General features: G+C 46.9%; 2 protein-coding genes across 2 annotated transcripts in view; one reads left to right on the top strand and one right to left on the bottom strand.

Moving 5' to 3' along the window:
• THADA (THADA armadillo repeat containing) overlaps nucleotides 1-17,412 on the top strand; it is a 259,593-nt gene extending 242,181 nt beyond the window's left edge. Inside the window, exon 33 of the mRNA XM_078779098.1 lies at nucleotides 15,104-17,412. Coding sequence (XP_078635224.1) covers nucleotides 15,104-15,354 — 251 coding nt within the window. The 3' untranslated portion in view covers nucleotides 15,355-17,412. The remainder of the gene's footprint in view (nucleotides 1-15,103) is intronic.
• Nucleotides 1-21,843, bottom strand: part of DTD1 (D-aminoacyl-tRNA deacylase 1) — a 903,613-nt gene that overhangs the window by 812,003 nt on the left and 69,767 nt on the right. The gene's annotated exons all lie outside the window — the stretch shown is intronic.

Below are 21,843 nucleotides of genomic sequence, written 5' to 3'. Positions count from 1 at the left end.
GTCGTAACGACTCTAAATCTTGTATATTATGCAGTTGTATAACCGTATACTGTATAACCAGCTTTCCAAAACAACTGTATAACCCGGTTTTACAATACTAGGGCATGCCCGTACTATATATATATCTAAAATTATATCCCCCCCCCTCTATTTACATGAAATGGTTTGGTCCATTCGCAAAGCCAAAGTGAACGGCTTGCGAGTACGGTGACAATCCCCCCCCCCTCTATTTACATGAAATGGTTTGGTCCAAAGCGAACGACTTGCGAGTACGGTGACAATCCCCCCCCTCTATTTACATGAAATGGTTTGGTCCAAAGCGAACGGCTTGCGAGTACGGTGACAATCCCCCCCCCCCCTCTATTTACATGAAATGGTTTGGTCCAAAGCGAACGGCTTGCGGAGTTTGGTAAAGAAATCGCCATAGCTCGGTAACTACTTGTCCGATTAATATGAAACCTTGAAAAGGCACATCCTTGGGTCCCCAGCAATATACCTGGCAAGTTTCAAGTATATCGGACCCGTGGTTGTCGAGAAACAGCGGTCACAGACAAACACACAAACACACAAACACACAGACACACAGACACACAGAGATTACTGGAATTATAGATAGATAAAATTCTACATGAGTATGGTGAAAATTTCCTGTGCACCCAACAGTTGCAGATAATTTTTTTTTTCATACTGATCAAATCAAGTGTTGAACTTGTCGAATTATGACATCATAATGAAGGCACTGATGACATCATCAACAACACAACACAACATGCATTTTAAGGCCATTTTCCCTGCGAGAGCGGGGGTTAGCCTTGCGGTCCCCATGACAATCTTCTCCATCTTGCCCTATTTTCTGCATCTCTCCTTGTTAACCCCCTTGCCCGCATTTCTTCTTCCACCATCTTTAGCCAAGTCTTTCTCGGTCTTCCCCGTCCTCTACTTCCTTCTACATTCATTTCCATCACTCTTCTCAACCAGTCACTTTCATCCTTCCACAACACATGACCAAACCATCTCAACCTGTTCCTCTTCACAGCATCAATCACAGTCTCTATTCCCATCATCTTTCGCAATTCATCATTTGTGTTCCTCTCTCTCAACGATACTCCGCACATCCACTGAACCATTCGCATTTCCACCCTTTCCAGCCTTCGTTGCTGCTCTACGTTCATTACCCATGTCTCGCTCCCATAAATCATAACACTTCTCACACATGCAGCATACACCTTTCCCTTCAGCTTCAACGACATTCCCCTCCTCATCAGCACGCCACTCAGTTCCCGAAACTTCTTCCATGCACATCTCACTCCAGCAACCGTTGCCGAGTCTGATCCACCTTCTCCATTCAGCATGTCTCCGAGATAGCAAAATGTTTTCACACCTTCCAGCTTCACGCCGTCTCCAAGATCCAACTCAACATTTCCTCCATCTGCAGGTCCCTCTGTGCACACCTTACATTTGAATGTAGCTGCCACACTGGTTAATGACCCTCTCAGACCACTACATTTTTGATAAACCCACTCAGCGCACATTGTACATTGAATGGAGTTCACTCCGACACCCTTCCTGCACACAGCACAGGGCCACCTCCCAGTTCTTTCCACCTCACCACATGCTTTACCACTTGCCATCACCTTCGTCTTTCCGATATTAACCTTCAGACCTTTTGTCTCCATACATTCCTTAATAATAATAATAATAATAATAATAATAATAATAATACATTTATTTTATATAACGCTTTTCAAGAAGCCCAAAGACGCTTTGACAGAGTACAAAAAACAAGTGCAAAAAGACAAAAATAAATAGGTAAATAACAACAACGTGGACAAACAAAACAACCGCTTGGTCCAAACAACTTAGTTTCCAACTTAGTTAGTTGGACCAAACAACAACAACTTAGTCCAAAACAACAACAAAAAACAAAAAAACAACAACAACAACAATTTTTTTTTTTTTTTTGGCAAGGAACGGGCACCCACGTGCGGGCACGTCCTAGGACGTGCCCGTACGTGGGTGCCCGTACGTGCGTGCAAAAAAGCATGCGTGCAAACAACAACAACAAAAAAAAACTTTGAAACCACGTGGCAGTAACGACCACAGAACCCCCCCCCCCCTCTATTTACATGAAATGGTTTGGTCCATTCGCAACGACCACAGAACCCCCCCCTCTATTTACATGAAATGGTTTGGTCCATTCGCAAAGCCAAAGCTAACGGCGAACGGCTAAATCGCCATAGCTCGGTAACTACTTCTCCGATTAATTTCAAACCTTGAAAAGGCACATCCTCGGGTCCCCAGCAATATACCTGGCAAGTTTCAAGTATATCGGACCGGTAGTTGTCGAGAAACAGCGGTCACAGACAAACACACACACACACACACACACACACACACACACACACAGACACACACACACACAGAGATTACTGGAATTATAGATAGATAAATTGTAAAACGATCAAAATCGCTTGTTTTAAACTATAGGATGTATATTTGGAGGTGTATATTTGTTTGATTTAGCCAAGGTGGTAACATTTTTTTCTACAAACTGTTTTTCACCCTTGAGAGGAATGTTTTTGCATGAGCAGTAAAATTACATATAAATCGATGTATAGGTCGCATTTGTAGTTGTACTATTTTCAGTTTTAGAATGATTAACGCAATTCAGAGGTCATGTGAGTCATTCTTTGCCGATCTTAACAATCGTGGTAATGTCTTGAATAACAGTTATTTTTCACATCTGATACCATTGTTGTGAAAATCTACCAAGTCCACAACTTTGTCCCATAGGTAGGTTTAATCTCAATCAGATCTTTAGCATCATCCTGTAAAATACAATCATGCAATAGATATCAGGATCTTGGCATCATATAGGAAGGATCGATTATATTAGTCAATGCAAGCAAGCCTAGAATATATGTGCGGGTACGTACCATTCAAGACTACATGTCATAGTAAAATGTCACAGGAGTGGCTCAGCGTCGCTGACGTCCGAGGTCTTATAGACGCCCCTCTGCGGTTTAAGTGGGCATCACTCCTGGGTTCAACTTTGATACATTTTCACTACATTCTCCCCGCCATTAGAACTGCACTGCCGCTAGGCAGGAATCAAGCGTGCGTCAGCATTAATTGATTAGGGATGTCATTCCATGTCAGTCGGTCCATCCGTAGCGGTCAGGGTGGCGAATTACCCTGCCAGCACGTGTCCGGAAACTACCGGGTACAGCCTCCCCAAGCCCGGAGTCCCCTGCTTCGGAGTAGCCGCTGGAGGCAGGTGTCGGAGGGGGCACCCCAGAGCCTTCAGGCAGGGGTGTATTTGACGAAGGAAGGGACGGCAGATGTTCCATAGAGGAAGCTTCGGGAGAGTCCATAGACTCATAGATCGGTTCGTCGATATCCCTATAAGGGTCGATGACCCCACATGGGGCGAGATGGCGTACGGAGACAGTGGACTCGCGTCCATCTGCCGTCATCACACGAGCATGCTCGGGATTAGCCTGGAGTACCTGCACCTTATCCACTAAGGGGTCGTACTTGCTTGTGCGAACCGCACATTTGAGATAGGCCGGCCCCGGCTCAGCGAGCCAACTGGGTAAAGATCGGATACTACCCGAGCTTCTAGGGTGGTGGAACAGTCTTTCGTGAGGAGTCTGGTTGGTGGCCGTACATAGTAGAGCCCTGATCGAGTTCAGCGCCGCAGGTAGCGACCAAGCCCATTTAACGAGGCCATGGCCGAGGGTCCTGAGGCTTAGCATGACGGCCCTCCATATAATCCCATTGAAGCGTTCGACCTGCCCATTCGCCTGGGGTCTGTACGGTGTGGTGTAAATCGAAGCGACATTATTTTGGAGCAAGTAACCTCTCACTTCCTGAGACAGGAACACCGCACCCCGATCGGTATGCACGTAGGCCGGATACCCAAACATAGAAAACAAATTCTGCAGGCACCGTATGACCGTGGCAGCCGTCATATCCACGCACGTGTAAGCAAAAGGGAATCGCGAGTACTCATCAATGATAGTGAGCAGATAACGAGAGTTACTCGACACCGGCAGCGGCCCTTTGAAATCCATTGCCAATCTCTCCCACGGTCTAGTAGCCCTAACCAGCGTCCCCATGGGAGGGTTGTAAAAACGCGGTTTGGGTTCCGCACAAATAGCGCAGTCGCGGCAGATCCGGCGGATATCCTCAATCGAGTACGGCAGATTACCACTACGCACAAAATGAGCGAAACTTGTCACCCCAGGATGACACATAGTGCCGTGCAAAGCGCGCAGACCCTCCAGAGTTATGATACCCGCGCACGTAGCCGGCCTCGATAAGGTGTCGGCGACTAGGTTATCCTTCCCCGGGCGATATTTGATGGTGTAGCATAAGTCGGCGAGTTCGATACGCCAGCGAGTGATTTTCTCATTCTTAATGCGTTGAGCATGTAAGGTGTCGTACATGAACGCTACGCTTTGTTGGTCCGTGATGATTTGGAAGCATCGCCTGAGTAAGTACGGTCGCCATCGCCGAATCGACTCGATGATCGCGTACGCTTCCTTTTCGACAGACGAATGCCTCCGCTCAGCGGAGGTGAGAGTCCGCGAAAAGAAAGCCACAGGGCGCCCCCCCCTGGGAGAGTGTCGCCGCTATCGCATGATCCGTGGCATCACTTTCTAAGACGAAAGATTCGCTCTCGTCGATCGTCGCCACAGCGGCGCCAGCGATGTCGGCCTTAAGGCCTCCAAAGGCTGCTGGGCTCATGGGGAACGTGTCGCAGGCCACAAGGGGGCGGAGCTTCACGGAGAAATTTTGCACCCACTTAGAATAATGGGCGAACAGCCCGAGAGCACGCTTCAGCGAAGCTCGATCGCTAGGCGGAGCCATATCGAGCAAAGTTCGCAGACGCTCCTTATCTGGAGCGACAGAGCCATGGGTCACGGTGTACCCCAGAAGATCTATCGTGCGTAGAGAGTAACGACACTTAGCCTCATTCATGGTTAGGCGATACCTCTGCGCGACCTCGAGGAAGCGCTTCAGATTAGCATCATGATGCCCCTGGTCATACCCATAAACCGTAAGATTGTCCAGATATACAAAGACATCTGTCAAGTTCTCCTTAGTAACGAGGTCGTCCATAGCCCTCTGAAAACAGGGGACCCCGTTCGTCACCCCAAAAGGTAGTCGGGTGAACTGGTATAACCTTCGACCCGATTCAAAGGCTGTATAGATGCGATCAGCCCTAGAGATGGGGATCTGATGATACGCACTACGCAGATCGAGAGTGCTGTAGACTGAGTACTGGACCACCTGTCGTACCAGCACGTCCATCCCCGGTAAGGGGTAGGCGTCCAGCTGTGTAAAGCGATTAACCGTCCGTGAATAGTCGATTACCATGCGTCGGCGATGGGCTTCACTTCGCACCACTAAGACCTGGGCCCGCCACGGCGACCGGCTGGGTTCTGTGATACCTTCCTTTAAGAGCTGGGCCGTTTCTTCCGCAATTAATTGCGCGTCTGCTCGTGAGTAGCGCCGTGATTTCACCACTACAGGAGTGCAGTCAGTGGTCAGGTTGGGGAACAGCGAAAGAGGCTCAATTTCCATTTTCGCGAGTGCACACACAGCAAGCGTGTCAGTCCCACCGAATTCCATTTCCAAACGTCCATGTCGTTTAAGAAAATCGTGTCCTAACAGAATGTCAGCACATAAAGCAGGTAAAACCATGAGATGTACATCTGGAAACATGCGTCCCTTTGTCACAAGCTTCAATCGACATTCCCCTTTTGTGCTGAGCCTATCCCTTGGGAGGCCATAAAGATCCGTCGTGTTGCCCCGAGGACCGGCCACCCATGTTTACGCACCAGTCGATGATCGATAAAACTATCCGTAGACCCCGTGTTGACTAAAGCCCACGCAAAAATGCCTTCGACCATGAGTGGAATAATGGCCTGAGCAAGGCCGGAAGATCCGGCAGGTATTGAGCCATCCGAGCGAGAAGATCACGCCTCGCGTGTGGATCCCACGCCGGCTGCAGTTTTCCGGTCGTTTGAGCAGCCTCCGGAGGGCACTCGTGTCAAACGTATAGTTGGTCGTGCCAAAGCAGGAGCTTCAGGAGCTTGTAGTCCGTATGAGCTGCCGTCAGAGGGCGCTCGTGTCACGCGAGAAGGATCGCAGCCAACTGTAGTTTCACATGCTGAAGCAAGAGCGTGTAGTTCGTACGAGCTGCCGTCAGATGGCGCTCGTGTCACGCGAGAAGGATCGCAGCCAACTGTAGTTTCACGTGCTGAGGCAAGAGCGTGTAGTTCATACGAGCTGCCGTCGGATGGCGCTCGTGCCACGTGCATTGTTTGCTGCATCAAAGCAGGAGCTTGTCGATTGTATGAGTAGCCTTCGGAGGGCGTTCGGATTCCAGTCAAGGACGGTCGCTCCGCGGTCGTTCGTGTTCGCGCCATTTGTTTTGGCGGCCCGATGTATCTCACCAAGGTCGAGCATGCAGCCAGGGGCCCACGAGGAGGAGGACCGCTCATCAAAGTCGGGTGAGGTGCCCCGCTCTGTGCTCGGTCCGTTGGCTCGGCGATAAGCCCATTCAAGGTCGCGCGAGTTCGTGCGCCCCGCGCGGTCTTTCGGCAGACTTTTGCAAAATGTCATTTAGTCGAACACAAATGGCATATTGCTTCCCGAGCCGGACACGCCGACCTGGGATGCTGTCGATTGCCACAGAAGTAACACGTAGCATTTCGTACAGGCCTTGGCCTGGCCGCCGTAGCTGCCGCCAAGCCGGAATCCGAGTCCACCTCGGGAGTGGCCAGGGTCGAGTCCGCTCCCGTATCCTCGGCGGTAGCCCTCTCCGGTCGCGCGAGTTAAGAAGGCCCCGCAACGACCGGTGTGTGGTCATAGGCGGTAGATTGTTCCCGGGCCTCAGTGTAGACGTGTGCCACCCGTAGAGCCTCCGTGAACGTCAGGTCAGCTGTCTCCAAAAGTCTTAGCCTAAGAGTCGAAGAGCCGATCCCAGAGCCAAAAGCATCTCGGACAAGATCATCCTGGACTTGCTCATGAGTGCGTACCTCTTGAGTACTGTCCGCAAGTAGTTGTCGTAGCTCCTGGGCGAAGCGATCTATCGACTCGGTGGGCTGTTGTCGCCGCGATGAGAGCAGATACCTGGTGTACACCACGCTCCGTTTCTTAATGTAAATTCGCTTTAGCTCTGCCACTGCGGCATTGTACGTCGTACATCGTTCAATGCTCCTGTAGACGTGGTGGGCCACTTTAGTCTGCAGCACGTCCAGTTTCGTTTCAGCAGTGGGAACGGTATCCTGGGCTCTGAACAGGTTCTCCAGTGACTTGAGCCAGTGAGTTAACTCCGAGCCCGAATCCACAGCTTGTGGGTCGGCGCTGAATGTCGGTACATGGATCATCTTGTGTCCCGCCATTTCCGTAGGTCTTGATTGAGATTAAATGTTGTGAAAATCAACCAAGTCCACAACTTTGTCCCATAGGTAGGTTTAATCTCAATCAGATCTTCAGCATCATCCTGTAAAATACAATCATGCAATAGATATCAGGATCTTGGCATCATATAGGAAGGATCGATTATATTAGTCAATGCAAGCAAGCCTAGAATATATGTGCGGGTACGTACCATTCAAGACTACATGTCATAGAAAAATGTCACAGGAGTGGCTCAGCGTCGCAGACGTCCGAGGTCTTATAGACGGGCGTCTATAAGACCTCGGATTAACTCACTGGCTCTGCGGTTTAAGTGGGCATCACTCCTGGGTTCAACTTTGATACATTTTCACTACAACCATATTTGATGATCGGAGCTCACCAGCTCACTAATTCTATATGTATCCGGTTGAAATCCAGAAAAGATTTGGCGTTTTATTAAGTATTATATATATATATATACATATATATCTGTGCAGCATCTGTCCTGTCCTGTGTTGTCTTGGCACTGAACTACTTTCTCAAACTTTTGTGAAATCGTACCAAACTTCTGGTATGCACATATCTCTCCCGTCAGTATGTCCTAAGGGTATTTTCTTTGAAAAATTTTCCAATTTTTTTTTTTTGGGGGGAACCTTTTTGAGAATTTTTTTTTTTCAACTTCAATTGTTTATAAAATGTGATATCACGTATATTACAAATACATTTGTGCAAAATAATTGTTTGAATTATGATTGGTTTAAACCATGACAAAACGGCAACTCGGGTACAGTCATTTATCTATATATCTGCACATCTGGGCAGTGTTGTGTTGTCACTTAACGACTCCCTGAAGCTTTTGTTTCCGTGGTTGTGAAGTGTTTTTAATAACGTGGTGGTGAGGTATTTTGAATTATGTGGTGGTGATGTGTTTTTATTACGTGTTTTATGGCTGTGAGGTGTTTTCAATTTCGTGGTGGTGAGGTGTTTTCAATTTTGTGGCTGTGAGGTGTTTTTATTACGTGTTTTATGGCTGTGAGGTTTTTTTCAATTTCGTGGTGGTGAAGTGTTTTCAATTTCGTGGCTGTGAGGTGTTTTTATTACGTGTTTTATGGCTGTGAGGTTTTTTCAATTTCATGGCTGTGAGGTGTTTTCAATTTTGTGGCTGTGAGGTGTTTTTAATTTTGTGGTGGTTAGGTGTTTTCAATTTCGTGGTGGTGAGGTGTTTTTAATTTCGTGGCTGTGAGGTGTTTTTATTACGTGTTTTATGGCTGTGAGGTGTTTTCAATTTCGTGGCTGTGAGGTGCTTTAAATTTCGTGGTGGTGAGGTGTTTTTATTTTCGTGGCTGTGAGGTGTTTTTATTTCGTGTTTTATGGCTGTGAGGGGTTTTTAATTTCGTGGTGGTGAGGTGTTTTTAATTTCGTGGCTGTGAGGTGTTTTTATTACGTGCTTGATGGCTGTGAGGTGTTTTCCATTTCGTGGTGGTGAGGTGTTTTTATTACGTGTTTTATGGTGGTGAGGTGTTTTGAATTACTTGGTGGTGAGGTATTTTGAATTACGTGGTGGTGAGGTGTTTTGAATTACGTGGTGGTGCGGTGTTTTGAATTACTTGGTGGTGAGGTGTTTTGAATTACTTGGTGGTGAGGTGTTTTGAATTACTTGGTGGTGAGGTGTTTTGAATTACTTGGTGGTGAGGTATTTTGAATTACGTGGTGGTGAGGTGTTTTGAATTACTTGGTGGTGAGGTGTTTTGAATTACTTGGTGGTGAGGTGTTTTGAATTACTTGGTGGTGAGGTGTAATCGTCCCAAACTTCCAGTCTGCACAGACTCCTCCCCTCTGTATGTGCTGAGGGGTTCTTTCTTGAAAGAACCTCACCTAAATCTTCAACCTAAATTGCCTATAAAAATGTAATATCACAAACACAATAAATACATTTGTGCAAAGTAATTGTTTGTATTATGATTGGTGAAAATCATGACAACACAGCAACTCAGGTACAGTCATTAGCCTCAGCTAAAATAAGCCTGTTCCTCAGTATCGGCTGCACTCGCCTCACCAAGCTAGTATATATATATATATATATATATAATTGTTTTGTCTGGCGGGGTAGTGATATGTAGAGCAGATAGATCTGAATAGGTAACGTGCTTCGTCTGTCGCCGTAAGGAATCTGACCTTGTAATAAGTTTCATGTGTAGGCGTTTTATCGGGTAAGGAGTATACTTGTGAACCTACCAGGAGGTTCCTGTGTTAAGTAGAGTTAGGGATTAAAGAGTAGCGCCCCTGTGTGTCCTCACATGGTTAGCCAAACCTTTGTCCCTTTTGGCACTGCACACCACTTAGATGCTTAGTTAGGATCTCCTTAGTGCAACACTAAATATCACCCTCCCCTGACATGATTCAGGAAGGAAACCAGGCCAGGACACCGCCGCATGGCCGCCGCCATTTGCACCTCCGATAGGCCTATCCACCTCGAGTGCCACGTGCTATGACCACACCACAGGCCTGTGATTCGGTGGAGGCCACTGATTGGGTGGCGCGCCAAGGCTGACGTCACCGCCGCGGAGTGATACAAGGGGCGGCAGGACTTTTCGTGGAGTGAGTGAGTTGGCAAGCAGAGGAGTTGGCCAGCAGTGGAGTTCGGACAGGGAGAGAATTGTGAGAGTTGCTTCGTTGGCTTGAACTTGGCTCGAAGCGGCACTTGGCATGCAGTGGACTCGCGCTCTCTTCCCCCCTTTGCCATTCTTCGTCGTTTTGTGTTCGTGCTCGAGTTGAGGGTCGACCTTGTGTGGAGCTCGCTGGCCTGCGTTGGACGCGTGATGCTTGGTGCACGGACCTCGTGGGCGGCGAGTGGATCGGAGCTTGGAGCGAGGCCTGGTGGTGGCCGAGCGGGGCCGTGTTACATTGAAGATGACCAGAGACAGATAAGACTGAGCTATGCGTTCCCCCCTTACATGACGAGATGTGTTATTTTGGTATTCTTTTCCCTCGTCTGTGCTTCGAGATCTGGGGACGTCCCGATTAGTTAACTTATTTTATTATCGGCGCGTATTTTCCTGTCCTTGCCTTTTTGCTTTAATAAACCCTCATATTGTTTTCTGTACATATACCTGAAAGTAGTTTCCGTGTGGTTGATTTTAACAGGTAAGGCTGCAGGGGTCTCGCCGCTTCCCTCCATCCCGCGCATTTTGGTGTAGCTATTGTTTTTGGAATCCGCCATTGAGTTTTCGCCTCGGGGGCTAAGGCCTTCGCGATCGGCATCCGTGACTGCCTGATATTAATCAGACGGTCGCGCGACTATATATATATATATATATATATATATATATATATATATATATATATATATATATATATATATATATATATATACCCTCTCGGAGATGGCGACAGGTGGTGGCTTGTGTGTTTATAAGTTATGAATTACGAGAAAGTGACTGTTTAATACTCCGATTTAGGTGAATCGTGGTAAAAAAAAAACGTGATACTATAATGCTTTGGCGTGATTAACTTCAGGAGCTCAGAGGAGTAGCGTTACAATCATTTTGCTTTCATAAAAATAAACATATATATATATATATATACAGACTTGGCATTTAATATGGAATATTTTTTTTTTCTTGACGGGTTTACTTTCTGAACTCAGTATATCAATCTGGCGAGTTTCTTTTACCCTTCGGTGATGTTTTTGTTGAAAGAACCATGTCACTGATTGTCTTTCGCAGCAAGAAGTCAATAACAGGATATCACAGGTGGCGTGACAAAATGTAAGGACAGGTACATTTGACGATTGGCTTCACAATCGGGTATATAAGGGTTGTTGCGTTCTGTATTAGTGGAAAACAACTGCTGCACGTCTACAAAAGTTATTGCCGCTTCCCCTGGAGATGGTCCGTCAACTTGACAATGCTGTTTGTCATGGAGTGGGGGCCTTACGAAATTCTGGCATGAAACAGCATGCTATTGCTCGGCAGTATGGCATCACTCAAGGTCAGGTGTCAAATATCCTGAAACGAAATGCTCAGAGGGGTGTCCCTACTCCAATACCGAGGCCAGGACGTCCACGCAGAACCACAAGGAGAGATGATCGCCAGCTGCACCGGTTAGTCTGCAATGGCCGTACCAAGTCAGCTAATCGCCTTAGGGCTGAGTGGCAGCAACTAACAAATGTGCCTGTATCCAGAAGGCTAGTCAACCAATGACTGGTTCAAGCAGGCTATCGTGCCAGGCGTGCCCTCAGAAAGCCAGGCCTGACCAGACAACACAGCCAGCGCCGATTGCAGTGCGCCAGAGAGCACCGTCAATGGCAACCAGGACACTGGAATCACGTGACCTTCAGTGACGAGTCTAGATTTCTGGTCTATCGTCAAGATGGCCGCGTCCGAGTGCGCAGACAAGTGCATGAAGCCCACAAGGAAGATTGTATGGTGCCAAGAGTCCAAGCTGGAGGTGGTGGGGTGACCGTTTGGGCTGCTTTTCATGCAGGGGGCAAAACTGACCTGGTTGTTCTGAATGGAAACCTGAACCAGTTCAAGTACAGGGTCATTCTGGAAGAAACATTGCTTCCATTTGCTCATGCAGCCTTTCGAGGAAACTTTGACTTCCAAGATGACAATGCACGGCCTCATCGTGCTCGCATGATCCAACACTTTCTTGCTGACCATGGTGCAGAGCATATGGAGTGGCCTGCCATGTCCCCGGATATGAATCCGATAGAGAACTTGTGGGCAGAATTAACGCGTCAAATCGACAACTTGGTCCAGCAGCCTACCTCTGTGCGTGAATTGCAGCAGGCTATTGTCACTGCATGGCAAGCGATTCCTGTCCAAACCTTGGTAAATCTCGTGAACAGCATGCCTCGACGTGTACGTGCTCTCCTGAATACTCGTGGGGGTTACACGAAGTACTGAACTGTAATTTTACTGTCCGTAATCCCAGTCATAATTTAGCTTTTGTTTTCGTTGAAATTTTTTTTGGCTAATGTGCAAAATAAAGAGATACTTCTGGAAAACGTACAGAAGTTTAACGCAGTACTGTCCATGAATTGAGTTCGATATCAGTTTACATCACTTTCAAGGATCAATTTATTTGCTTCGAAATGTCAAATGTGGTTTTTGTTTCTTTTAAAGGTCACATTAACAAAATCTAGAATAATTTCAACATAATTCCAATTAACTTTTGGTTCTAAGTCATCTTGAAAAGTAAGTTCACCCCCACAAAAAAAAAATTCCATATTAAATGCCAAGTCTGTATATATATATATTGTTACGGTTCTGAGTGTGTACATATTGATCATTAAAGGTTAAAGGTTTGCCCCCATAGTTAGTCCACAAGCAACACGTAGGCCACCTTAGAACATTAGTTATGTCATAGTATGTGTGAGGATAAGGCCATTTCCACTAGTGATACCTGCGTTGTGTAAAAGAAATAAGCTTAGGTCCCGTTCATTTTGCGGCCACCCTCCCATCTACCTCGTTGGGCAGCATCCATCCCGCGCCCCATTCGGCTAATCCACCTCGTTTGTTACGCGTTGGGCCGATAGTGTTAGCTGCCAGTGGCTCGCTCAAACTAGTCGGGTGGCCACGAGGTAGGCCTGGAAAGGGAGAGGAGCGCGAGGAAGAGGTGTGGCCGCACCAAGCAGCACGTCAGAAGGCGGTGACGGTGAGGCCAACGACCAACCAGGGCTCGGTGGGCATGGCTTGAGGGCGTGGTAAGGGCGCATCTAGCAAGTGCTGGAAGGTTTGCTGCAAAGGCTATATAAGCGCATGCACAAAGCCCTTGAAAAGGACTTACAGAGGGAGCTTGTGCTGAAAAGGACTGTGCGGAGACGTCTGATTGTATGAGGGCCGGCACGATTCGCGCATGTATAAGGACTCGCATGTTTGGGCTTGCGCATGATAAAGGACTCGCGGGAGAGGGCTTTGTGAACAAACTGCAAGGGATCGCGCTCTGTGAGAGGACTCCTGCGGGAGAGGCGCTTTGCAGTGAACTGTATTGGGAGCGCATATGAAGTCCGGTTCATTTATTACGTACACAGCTGAGCCGCGAAGTAACCGCCCAGCCAGCCTACCTTTCGCCCCGCATTTAACCCCGTAATTGTCCGCTCCGCGTCAACGACCCGCGGGGAGCTTCTGCCGCCCTGACCATCTCCTTCGCGGTACGAGTCGGGGACCGGAGTGAACTGCCTGGACGCCATCATCCCTGGACCATCAACCCGACCATCTACATCCCTGTGTGAGTGTGTCTGAGAGTGAAACGGGCCTGTGTCCTGGGATAAGTTAAGACTGTATTAAGCTGCACTGTGTTTTCTTCTTCTCCTTCCTGTACAAATTGTAAATAAATCTGTTCTCCCTTGTTTCTTTCCTAATTCGACCATATCAGTCATTTCCTCCATTGGGTAAGCGTGGCACGATTCGGAACCGCTCAGATCGGGTTTAGTTTTTGTTAACGGCTCGGATCACGGTTCGCTATTGCTCGGCATTTCCACTTATAACCGTGATTCGGGCGGGGTTTATTTCCTTGCTTCCTGGCCGGCGTTGGTACTTAGGTAATAGGAATTCGGCCTACCACCCTATTCAACGCCGTCCAGAAGGAACGTCATAGCCCTGGATCGCGTCGGCAATTAAAAGACAAGGGGACTAATCCCCACTTGGTAAGGGGAAAGGCCGACGAGGACATCCGCAACAATATATATATATATATATATATATATATATATATATATATATATATATATATATATATATATATATATATATATATATATATATAAAAACAAAGGTTTTGTTATTGAGAAGGCATTGCTGGAAATGGAAGGAAATGAGGGAAAAGTCACAATACTTCGATGTGATATGTCGTCATCTACATATTACGTACACTTGGAAGTTGGGAGGATGGAAGTTGACGAAAAAGAAACTTTATTATTATTTTTTGGGGGTCGTGTAACGTGTACCCAGCACCCAGGAAAGTAAGTATCCATTATATGTACAATTTTTAATCCATGTGTTTATATCTTTTGAAAAAAATTCAAACAGGAAGTTTTTTTCTTTTTCTTTTTTTTTCTCGCTTCTGTATATCCTCAACTCATCTTGGATGCTTTCATTTCCGTTGGCTGTCAGGGTAATGCATTTCAGCTTCCCAGCTACATTCTGTCTTGAACACACCATGAGCTGCTTTTGTGGGTATCTCGATCAATTTTACTTTCCGGCCAGGGCTTTCTTTGCAAATGCATTTTGTTCATCCAAGCCCTGATTAGCTCTGCAACTTTGGTACTTCATGCATCTGATCCAAAAGGGCTGGTATGAACTGTACGTACCACTGTAATAGTGCTTTTCTTAACCTCTAAAATGTGGTCACTGGCTTAGCAGCCACTGATGTTATGTAGCTAAAATTATATATACATACTTTGTTTTTACAACCTTCATTATGTGGACACCTGTTTTATGTGACCAATTTGTGTTGACCAATGCATTAGTGTGTCAATTGCAAGTCTCCGATGTATTTGCCGTTATACAGCATGGTACGTACACTGTTTGGCTTTACAAATATATGTGGTTCATTCGTTAAACACATTGCCCTGTTGGAAACTTCCATGATGATGTAACATCTGCAAAACACTGACTTGGAGTAAACAACCTCACCCTGCACCTTTCTTCTCTTCCTATCCCGTGCACTTCGATGCGGATAGCTTGGGAAAGACTTCACCCGGTCTCGTGGACACCAAAGGTTTACCATGCCATCACACTCCTCTCCCTCAACCTGGAGCTCTTGGCTCAAGCCATGGATGCGCTCGCAGGTCAGTCACTGACCGACGTCATCACGCAAGCTGGACCAGAAGGAAAGTTGTCAGCTGCCGATATACATGCCGACGCAGTCTGGCTCTCCCGCGCGTTTTTGGATCCGGCCGTACTAATCGGAGGCCCAAGTGACCAATCTTAGACATTTGTATATCTCTTCATGACATTTCCCCACCGGCTGATTTGTCGACTTGGGCCCTCAGCTACTGTGCCTATAAGAGACGGTCTTCAATATTTTTTTTTATCACCGTCGTGATTCCGCAAGCTACTCGGGCCAAGGCCACCAAATTGTAAACATAAAGGAATTGAAGCAAGTTTTTGTTTTTATTTAATGAATGATGAACGGTCTCAATCTTTAATAACTCCACTGTTGACATTGGTTCTGTTGTTGCAGTGATTGAAAAAGTCCTTTTCCTCGGGCAGTATTTTCATAACCTTATTACAGGTCATGTTGCAGATGTTTACATTCCAATGCTCTTTCCTTTTAAGATGGCCATTTCTTCAATAATGGTTCATGGGTGGAAATGCTGCGAATTTGTTTGATCCAAGTGTTTCTTTCATAAAGAAAACTATTTTTCAGTTATTTTAACGCCAAGTTGTGGATTATAGCTGCGACTGCACGTGAAGTGCGAGGCGAATGCCGGACTTGCCGGAGGTCTCCAGGGAGGTCACCGTGCGAGCGCAAATCGAGCGGCGAAGCTTGAGAATTCAGTGACCCATGCAGGTGGCAACTCGTGCCCCTCTGCCAGCTTTCCATTGTAAACGTTACATGACCTCGAAGTGTCATTCGGTGCCCCTGAGAAAATAAATTGTCGCAGAATAAAGTCATAGTAATGTTATTGCAGATGTTGTGCAACGCATCGGCCATTCCTGTACAATTTGGCCCATCTTTTTGCTTGGGTACCGTGGTCCCCTTTTTGAAGCAATGTTTTATGGCCGGATGCCCTTCCTGCCACCAACCCTGTTTGTCGCCTCTTGCGACACAGGGAATTACCAGCGAACTGGTACTCAATTTGCCGACCTCGGAAGGATGACAGGCTGAGTCAACCCCCCTGGTGTTAATTCAGCGATCGACCGGGATTCGAACCCAGGATCCTAGGATCCCAAGCCGCACCCTAACCGCTAAGCCAACACCAGGCTGCTTTAACAATAGCACGTTAAGTCGATCCACCAGTTTATTTAATTTATGTGGGGTGGGGCGTGTGTGGGGTGAGAGGAGTGGGTAGGACAGTATGGCAGGCACAACAACATTACTGAGATAGTTAGTTGTTGTTTTTAGGAGTGGGGTGAACAAACACTGTGACAGCACGTTCCTCTTCTGACAAGACACACTTGCAAGCATCACACTCACTATACACATGTATACAATTACCCATCCACTCCTAAGCTATATCTACTAGTTCTGCCAATGTCCATGAAACCCTCTACCCTCAATGTTTCTACCAACCTCTCTTATGCCAGCTTAAACCTACTGCTTTTGTAGCCACTACCTTCACAGGCAGACCATTCCATATACCACATCCGCCATCGAAGGTTTTCACCCCTGTCTGCTTCTCTATTTGTCTGTCTGTGGGCATTATAGCTCAAAGTTGTGAACGCATTCGGACATCATTTGGTGGACAGGTTGGGTGTGTGTCAAGGCCAAAATAATTACATTTTGGTGAAGATCCGGATCTGGACACGACGGTTTTTAAGTGATTCTTCACCATTGTATAGCATGATGTTTCATATACTGCATAGCATGATGTTTCAAAAAGTTGTGGATGTGTTCGGACGAAACTTGGTGGACAAGTTGTAAGGGTAGGTGACGAGAACAAGCAGATTCGATTTCAGTGTGTGACTAGGACTACTGTACTCTCCGAATGAAAGATCCCTTATTTCCGTCTCAACTCCCATCTTCTGCACTCTCAGGCTATGTATCCTGGTCCTGTCACTGTTCATGTTCCTGAAAATCTTTTCATTTATTTTGTCGATAATCTGCATTATCTTAAACGTCTCTATCAGAACTCCTCATAATCACCTCCTTTATAATGTATAATGTTCTATCTCCTTCAACTGCTCCTCTAAGCTTAGCCTGGATTGCCCCTAGAAGGATTTCGCGTCAAACCTTCATGTCTGTGCAAATGCGCAGCCAAGTTTTATCTGTCGTCCATATTTGTTTTTTGGAAATTGGGTCCGATTAAAATGTTTGATCACAATCCATCTTTTGTTCAGATGTTAGCCGATTAGATGTCCACCTGGTTTAAAAAAAAAAAAACCACCTTTAGAGGCCATTTTTCCCCGCAAAGCGGGGGTTGGCCTTTTTCGGGAACCGTGGTTGTTGTTGTTTTTCGGTCCCCTTTTTGAAGCAATGTTTTACGGCCGGATGCCCTTCCTGACGCCAACCCTTTTTGCCGCCTTTAACGACAAACAGGGAATTACCGGTGAACTGGTACTCAATTTGCCGACCTCGGAAGGATGACAGGCTGAGTCAACCCCCCTGGCGTTAATTCAGCAATCGACCGGGATTCGAACCCAGGACATCAAACTCCTGGTTTAAGCTATCGTAATTTCTCTCGTAATTTTTAATTTACTGCTTTGGCTCGTGTTTTTGCAGATGGTAGGGAATCGCAGAACGCACAGAATGTTGCTAAATCTCCAGTGAAACTCCCATCACAATAAATAAGGAAGAGTCTCCGTAACTAGTGCGCATGAGCATTGTACAATGAGCAATTCAATTGTAGAATGTCAAGGTCGTGTGATGTAAGAATGCAACACTACTGCCACCTCAAGGCTCAATGTAGAACTACAGTCATGTATCAACAAAGTAAAGCTCATCATTAAGGACACGTCACATACAGTGGCCTACAAAAGTGTACACCCCCTACCAATAATGCAATGCTTAAGATGAATTACAAATTATGTAGAAACAATTTTTCCAAATGAACTTTTTTTATTCATAACTGAAGAGATCAAACTAAACACTGCTATAGTTGAAGGAGGTTAGATGTCAGAAATACCTGCAAAAAACATGTACAAATCACAATTCACTGGTTGCACAGGTATTCAGCCCCTCAGGTCAGTACTTGGTGGAAGCACCTTTTGCAGCAATGACTTCGATGAGTCTTTTTGGGTCTGTCTCTACCAGCTTTGCACAGTGAAATGATGAAATATTTTCCCATTCTTCACTTGAAAATTGCTGTAGTTCTGCCAAGTTTGATGTGGAGCGTCTATGGGCTGCAATCTTCAAGTCTCGGCATGAATGTTCAACTGGGTTCAAATCAGGACTTTGACGGGGCCACTCGGAACATTTATTTTCTCCTTATTCAGCCACTCCAGTGTGGCTTTAGCTTTGTACTTCGGATCATTGTCCTGCTGAAATGTGAATCTCCTACCCAGTTTCAGATTCACAGCTGATTCAAGCAGGTTTTCATCAAGGACTTTGCACCATCCATTGGCCCCTTTATCCTGCCTAGCTTGCCAGTCCCTGCTGATGAAAAGCAGCCCATAACATGATGCTGCCACCATCATGCTTGAGGGTGCCCTTGTAGGGATGGTGTTGACTGGGTGATGCGCAGTTTTGGACTTATGCCAGGCGTAACAGTTTAATTTAGACCAAAAGGTTAAATTTTTGTCTTGTCTGACCATTCTTTCTTGCCACCTGTCCATAGAGGCCAGCTTTGTGAAGGAAACGGGACACTGACCCCATTTCAGACGTAAAGCCTTGCAGATCTTTCAGTCATTGTTTTTTTTTGTTTTGTATACTGAATCGAGGCTCGTGAAAGAGCTAACATTAATTTCACAAACAAATCAACCAGACAAACAAAATATATAAAAAGAGGGAGCGGAAGACAAGATGGGGTGAGAGGGGGAAGCACACAAACACAACATTTGAGAGCAGGGAGATGTGTGGGAGGGAGAGGGCTTGGGGGGAGGAGGCGTGAGAAGGGGGGAGGGGTGGGAGAAGTATAAAACACAAGGACACCAAGGACTTCCAGGACAGAAGTTGGTATTTCAAAAAAGTGGATTTGGGGTGAAATTAGCGGGGGTAGAAAAGATCAAGGTTTTGGATGGGGGAAGATAAGAGATGGTGGTGAACAGCTGTTTTAAAGACCTGGAGGGAGGAGTGGGATTGAAGAGAGTGAGGGAGTTTGTTCCAGAGGTGGGAGAAAAGAGGAATGAAGGAGTGAAGGTGAGCAGAGAGTCTTGAATTTGGCAGTTTAACCATAAGAAGGTTGCAGGCAGATCCTGTGTGACCTGTAGGAATATTTGGGGGACAGAGCCCAGAGAGAGCTGGGGGGGGGGGGCAAGGCCAGAGAGGAGTCTGTAGAAGACGGAAAGACTACCAACCTGCCTGCGGTGAGTGAGTGAAAGGCCTTTGGAGTTAGCTTCATCGCGGGAGATTCCAATGATTCTGAATGCTTTGGTTTCAACAGCGTGAAGACGAGCTAGGTGTGAGGCAGGAGCACCAGCCCAGAGGGGAGAGCAGTATTCCATTGAGCTGCGGATGAAAGCCTTGTATGTGGTGAGGAGCTCAGGTGTGCCAAGGAATGACTTCGCATGATGGAGGATGCCCAGTCGGCGACTGGCTTTGGAGGCCAGATTTGAAATGTGGCTTTCCCAGGAAAGATCATGGCAGATAGTGAGACCCAAAAGCTTGAGTGACAGAACTTCTTGGAGAGGATTATTCAGAAAGTGGATGGGAGGGTTGTCCTGTCGGACTTTTCGGAGAGACATCGTAAGAGTGTGAGATTTGTCAGGATTGAAAGGCATGTTCCACTTGTTTGCCCAGTCTGTGATTTTGTCCGGGTCTGCAGAGAGTGAGGAGGCTGCAGCCTGCCGATCTGAGGGATGAAGAATGGAGCGACAGAGACTAGAGTCATCAGCAAAGAGATAGAGAGTATTTTCAAGAAAGTCGGAGAGATCATTTATGAAGACCAGAAAAAGCACAGGGCCCAGAACACTGCCTTGGGGAACTCCAGCCTGAACAGGAACAGGAGATGAGAGAAACCCATTCAGGGCCACACGTTGACTACGACTAGAGAGGAAGTCCGCCAGCCATGCGTGGAGTTTCCATGGATACCAAAGGAGGAGAGTTTGGTGAGCAGAGCGGGGTGCCAGACCGTATCGAAGGCACGTGATATGTCGAGGGAGACAGCTCTAATTTCCTGTTTGGCATTGAGTACCTCCATCCATTGTTGAGAAAGCAGAAGCAGCATGTCCAGAGTAAAATGACCACGTCTGAAACCAAATTGATGATCAGAGATCAAGCCATTGGAGAAGAGGAAAGATTTCATATCTGAAGCAATGATGGATTCCATGACTTTGCTGATAATTGAGAGAAGGCTGATTGGTCTGTAGTTGCTAGGATCTGTTTTTGCACCTTTTTTGTGCAAAGCGGTGATGTTGGCTGATTTCCAAGCAGATGGCAGATGACCTTGAGCAAAAGAGAGGGTGAAGAGAACAGGGAGAGGGAGTGAAAGAGCGGAAGAACAGGATTTTAGGACCCGTGGGCTGATGCCGTCAGGTCCAGTTGCAGAATCAGAGTCGAGGGTTGACAAACTTTTCCACCTTGTCAGGAGGAAAGGACACAGAGTCCAGGAGCAGCTGGGTACGACTGGGTATGGTGGGTACAGAGAGGGATGGGTTTGGGACACAAGATTTAGAGGCAAACACAGAGTTGAGGCATTCAGCTTTTTCACGTGCGGAGTCGGCCGTGTAGCCATTTGAGGTGAGGGAGGGGATGGAGGGGGAACACCAGAAACAAATTTGACCAGACGCCACCAGGATTTGGAAGAGGGAGACAGATAAGAGAGTTCGGTCTTGAGAATGGAGAGATATTGTTTCCTGGCTCTCCTGAGGGTGGACACACACTTGTTTCTGGCTTTGTGAAAGGAAATGAGATTTCCTTCCGTTGGATTTGCTTTCCAGGAGACGAAAGGAAGTTGTTTCTGGGCAACAGCCTCACCACAAGATTCCGTGTACCATGGACGGGAGGAAGGGTATGACAACTGGAGACGAGATGGGATAAATCTGTGCATGAGAGAGAGCAATTTACTTTGGAAGAATTCCCAGGATGAGTTGATGTCAGAGGCGGTAGAAATGGGAGACCAGTCCAGATGATTGATGGCTGCTTGAAGACCATGCCAGTTGGCCTGAGTGAAATGCCAGACTCGTCGACGCTGAGGAGGCTCTCTGAGAATGGTCAGAGAGATGTCCACTTTAACAAGCACATGATCAGATGAGCCGATTGGAGCAGAAGAAGAGCAGCAGACATTTTCAGGGAAGTTAGTCATAACCAAGTCCAGAAGAGAAGATGCTCCATTGACTGAGATCCGGGTCGGGAAATTGACAGATTGTGTCAGTCCTAGTGAGTCGCAGAAGTCCTTTGCTGAAGAGCCATGGCTGGTGAGAGAGGTACCCACACCCAGCCAACTGGCATGGTGACAATTGAAATCTCCACATCGGAGGAAGAGAGAGTTGGGATGGGTCGATAGAAGTTGGTCCATATTGTCAGACAGCGAGATGTAGATGGAGTCATCACTGTTTGCTGGACGGTACAACACGATGAACAAAAGGTGGGAGCGAAGGGGAAGCCGCAGCCAAAGGTATTCCTGGGGGTGAGGTGGAGAGAGGGCAGTGCAGGGCGAGT

This window comes from Myxine glutinosa, chromosome 5 (genome assembly GCF_964187855.1).
Source record: "Myxine glutinosa chromosome 5, kmMyxGlut1.1, whole genome shotgun sequence".
NCBI classification, from domain to species: domain Eukaryota; kingdom Metazoa; phylum Chordata; class Myxini; order Myxiniformes; family Myxinidae; genus Myxine; species Myxine glutinosa.
The sequence above is the reverse complement of the archived record's forward strand: the minus strand, read 5'-3'. Positions and strand labels throughout refer to the sequence as shown.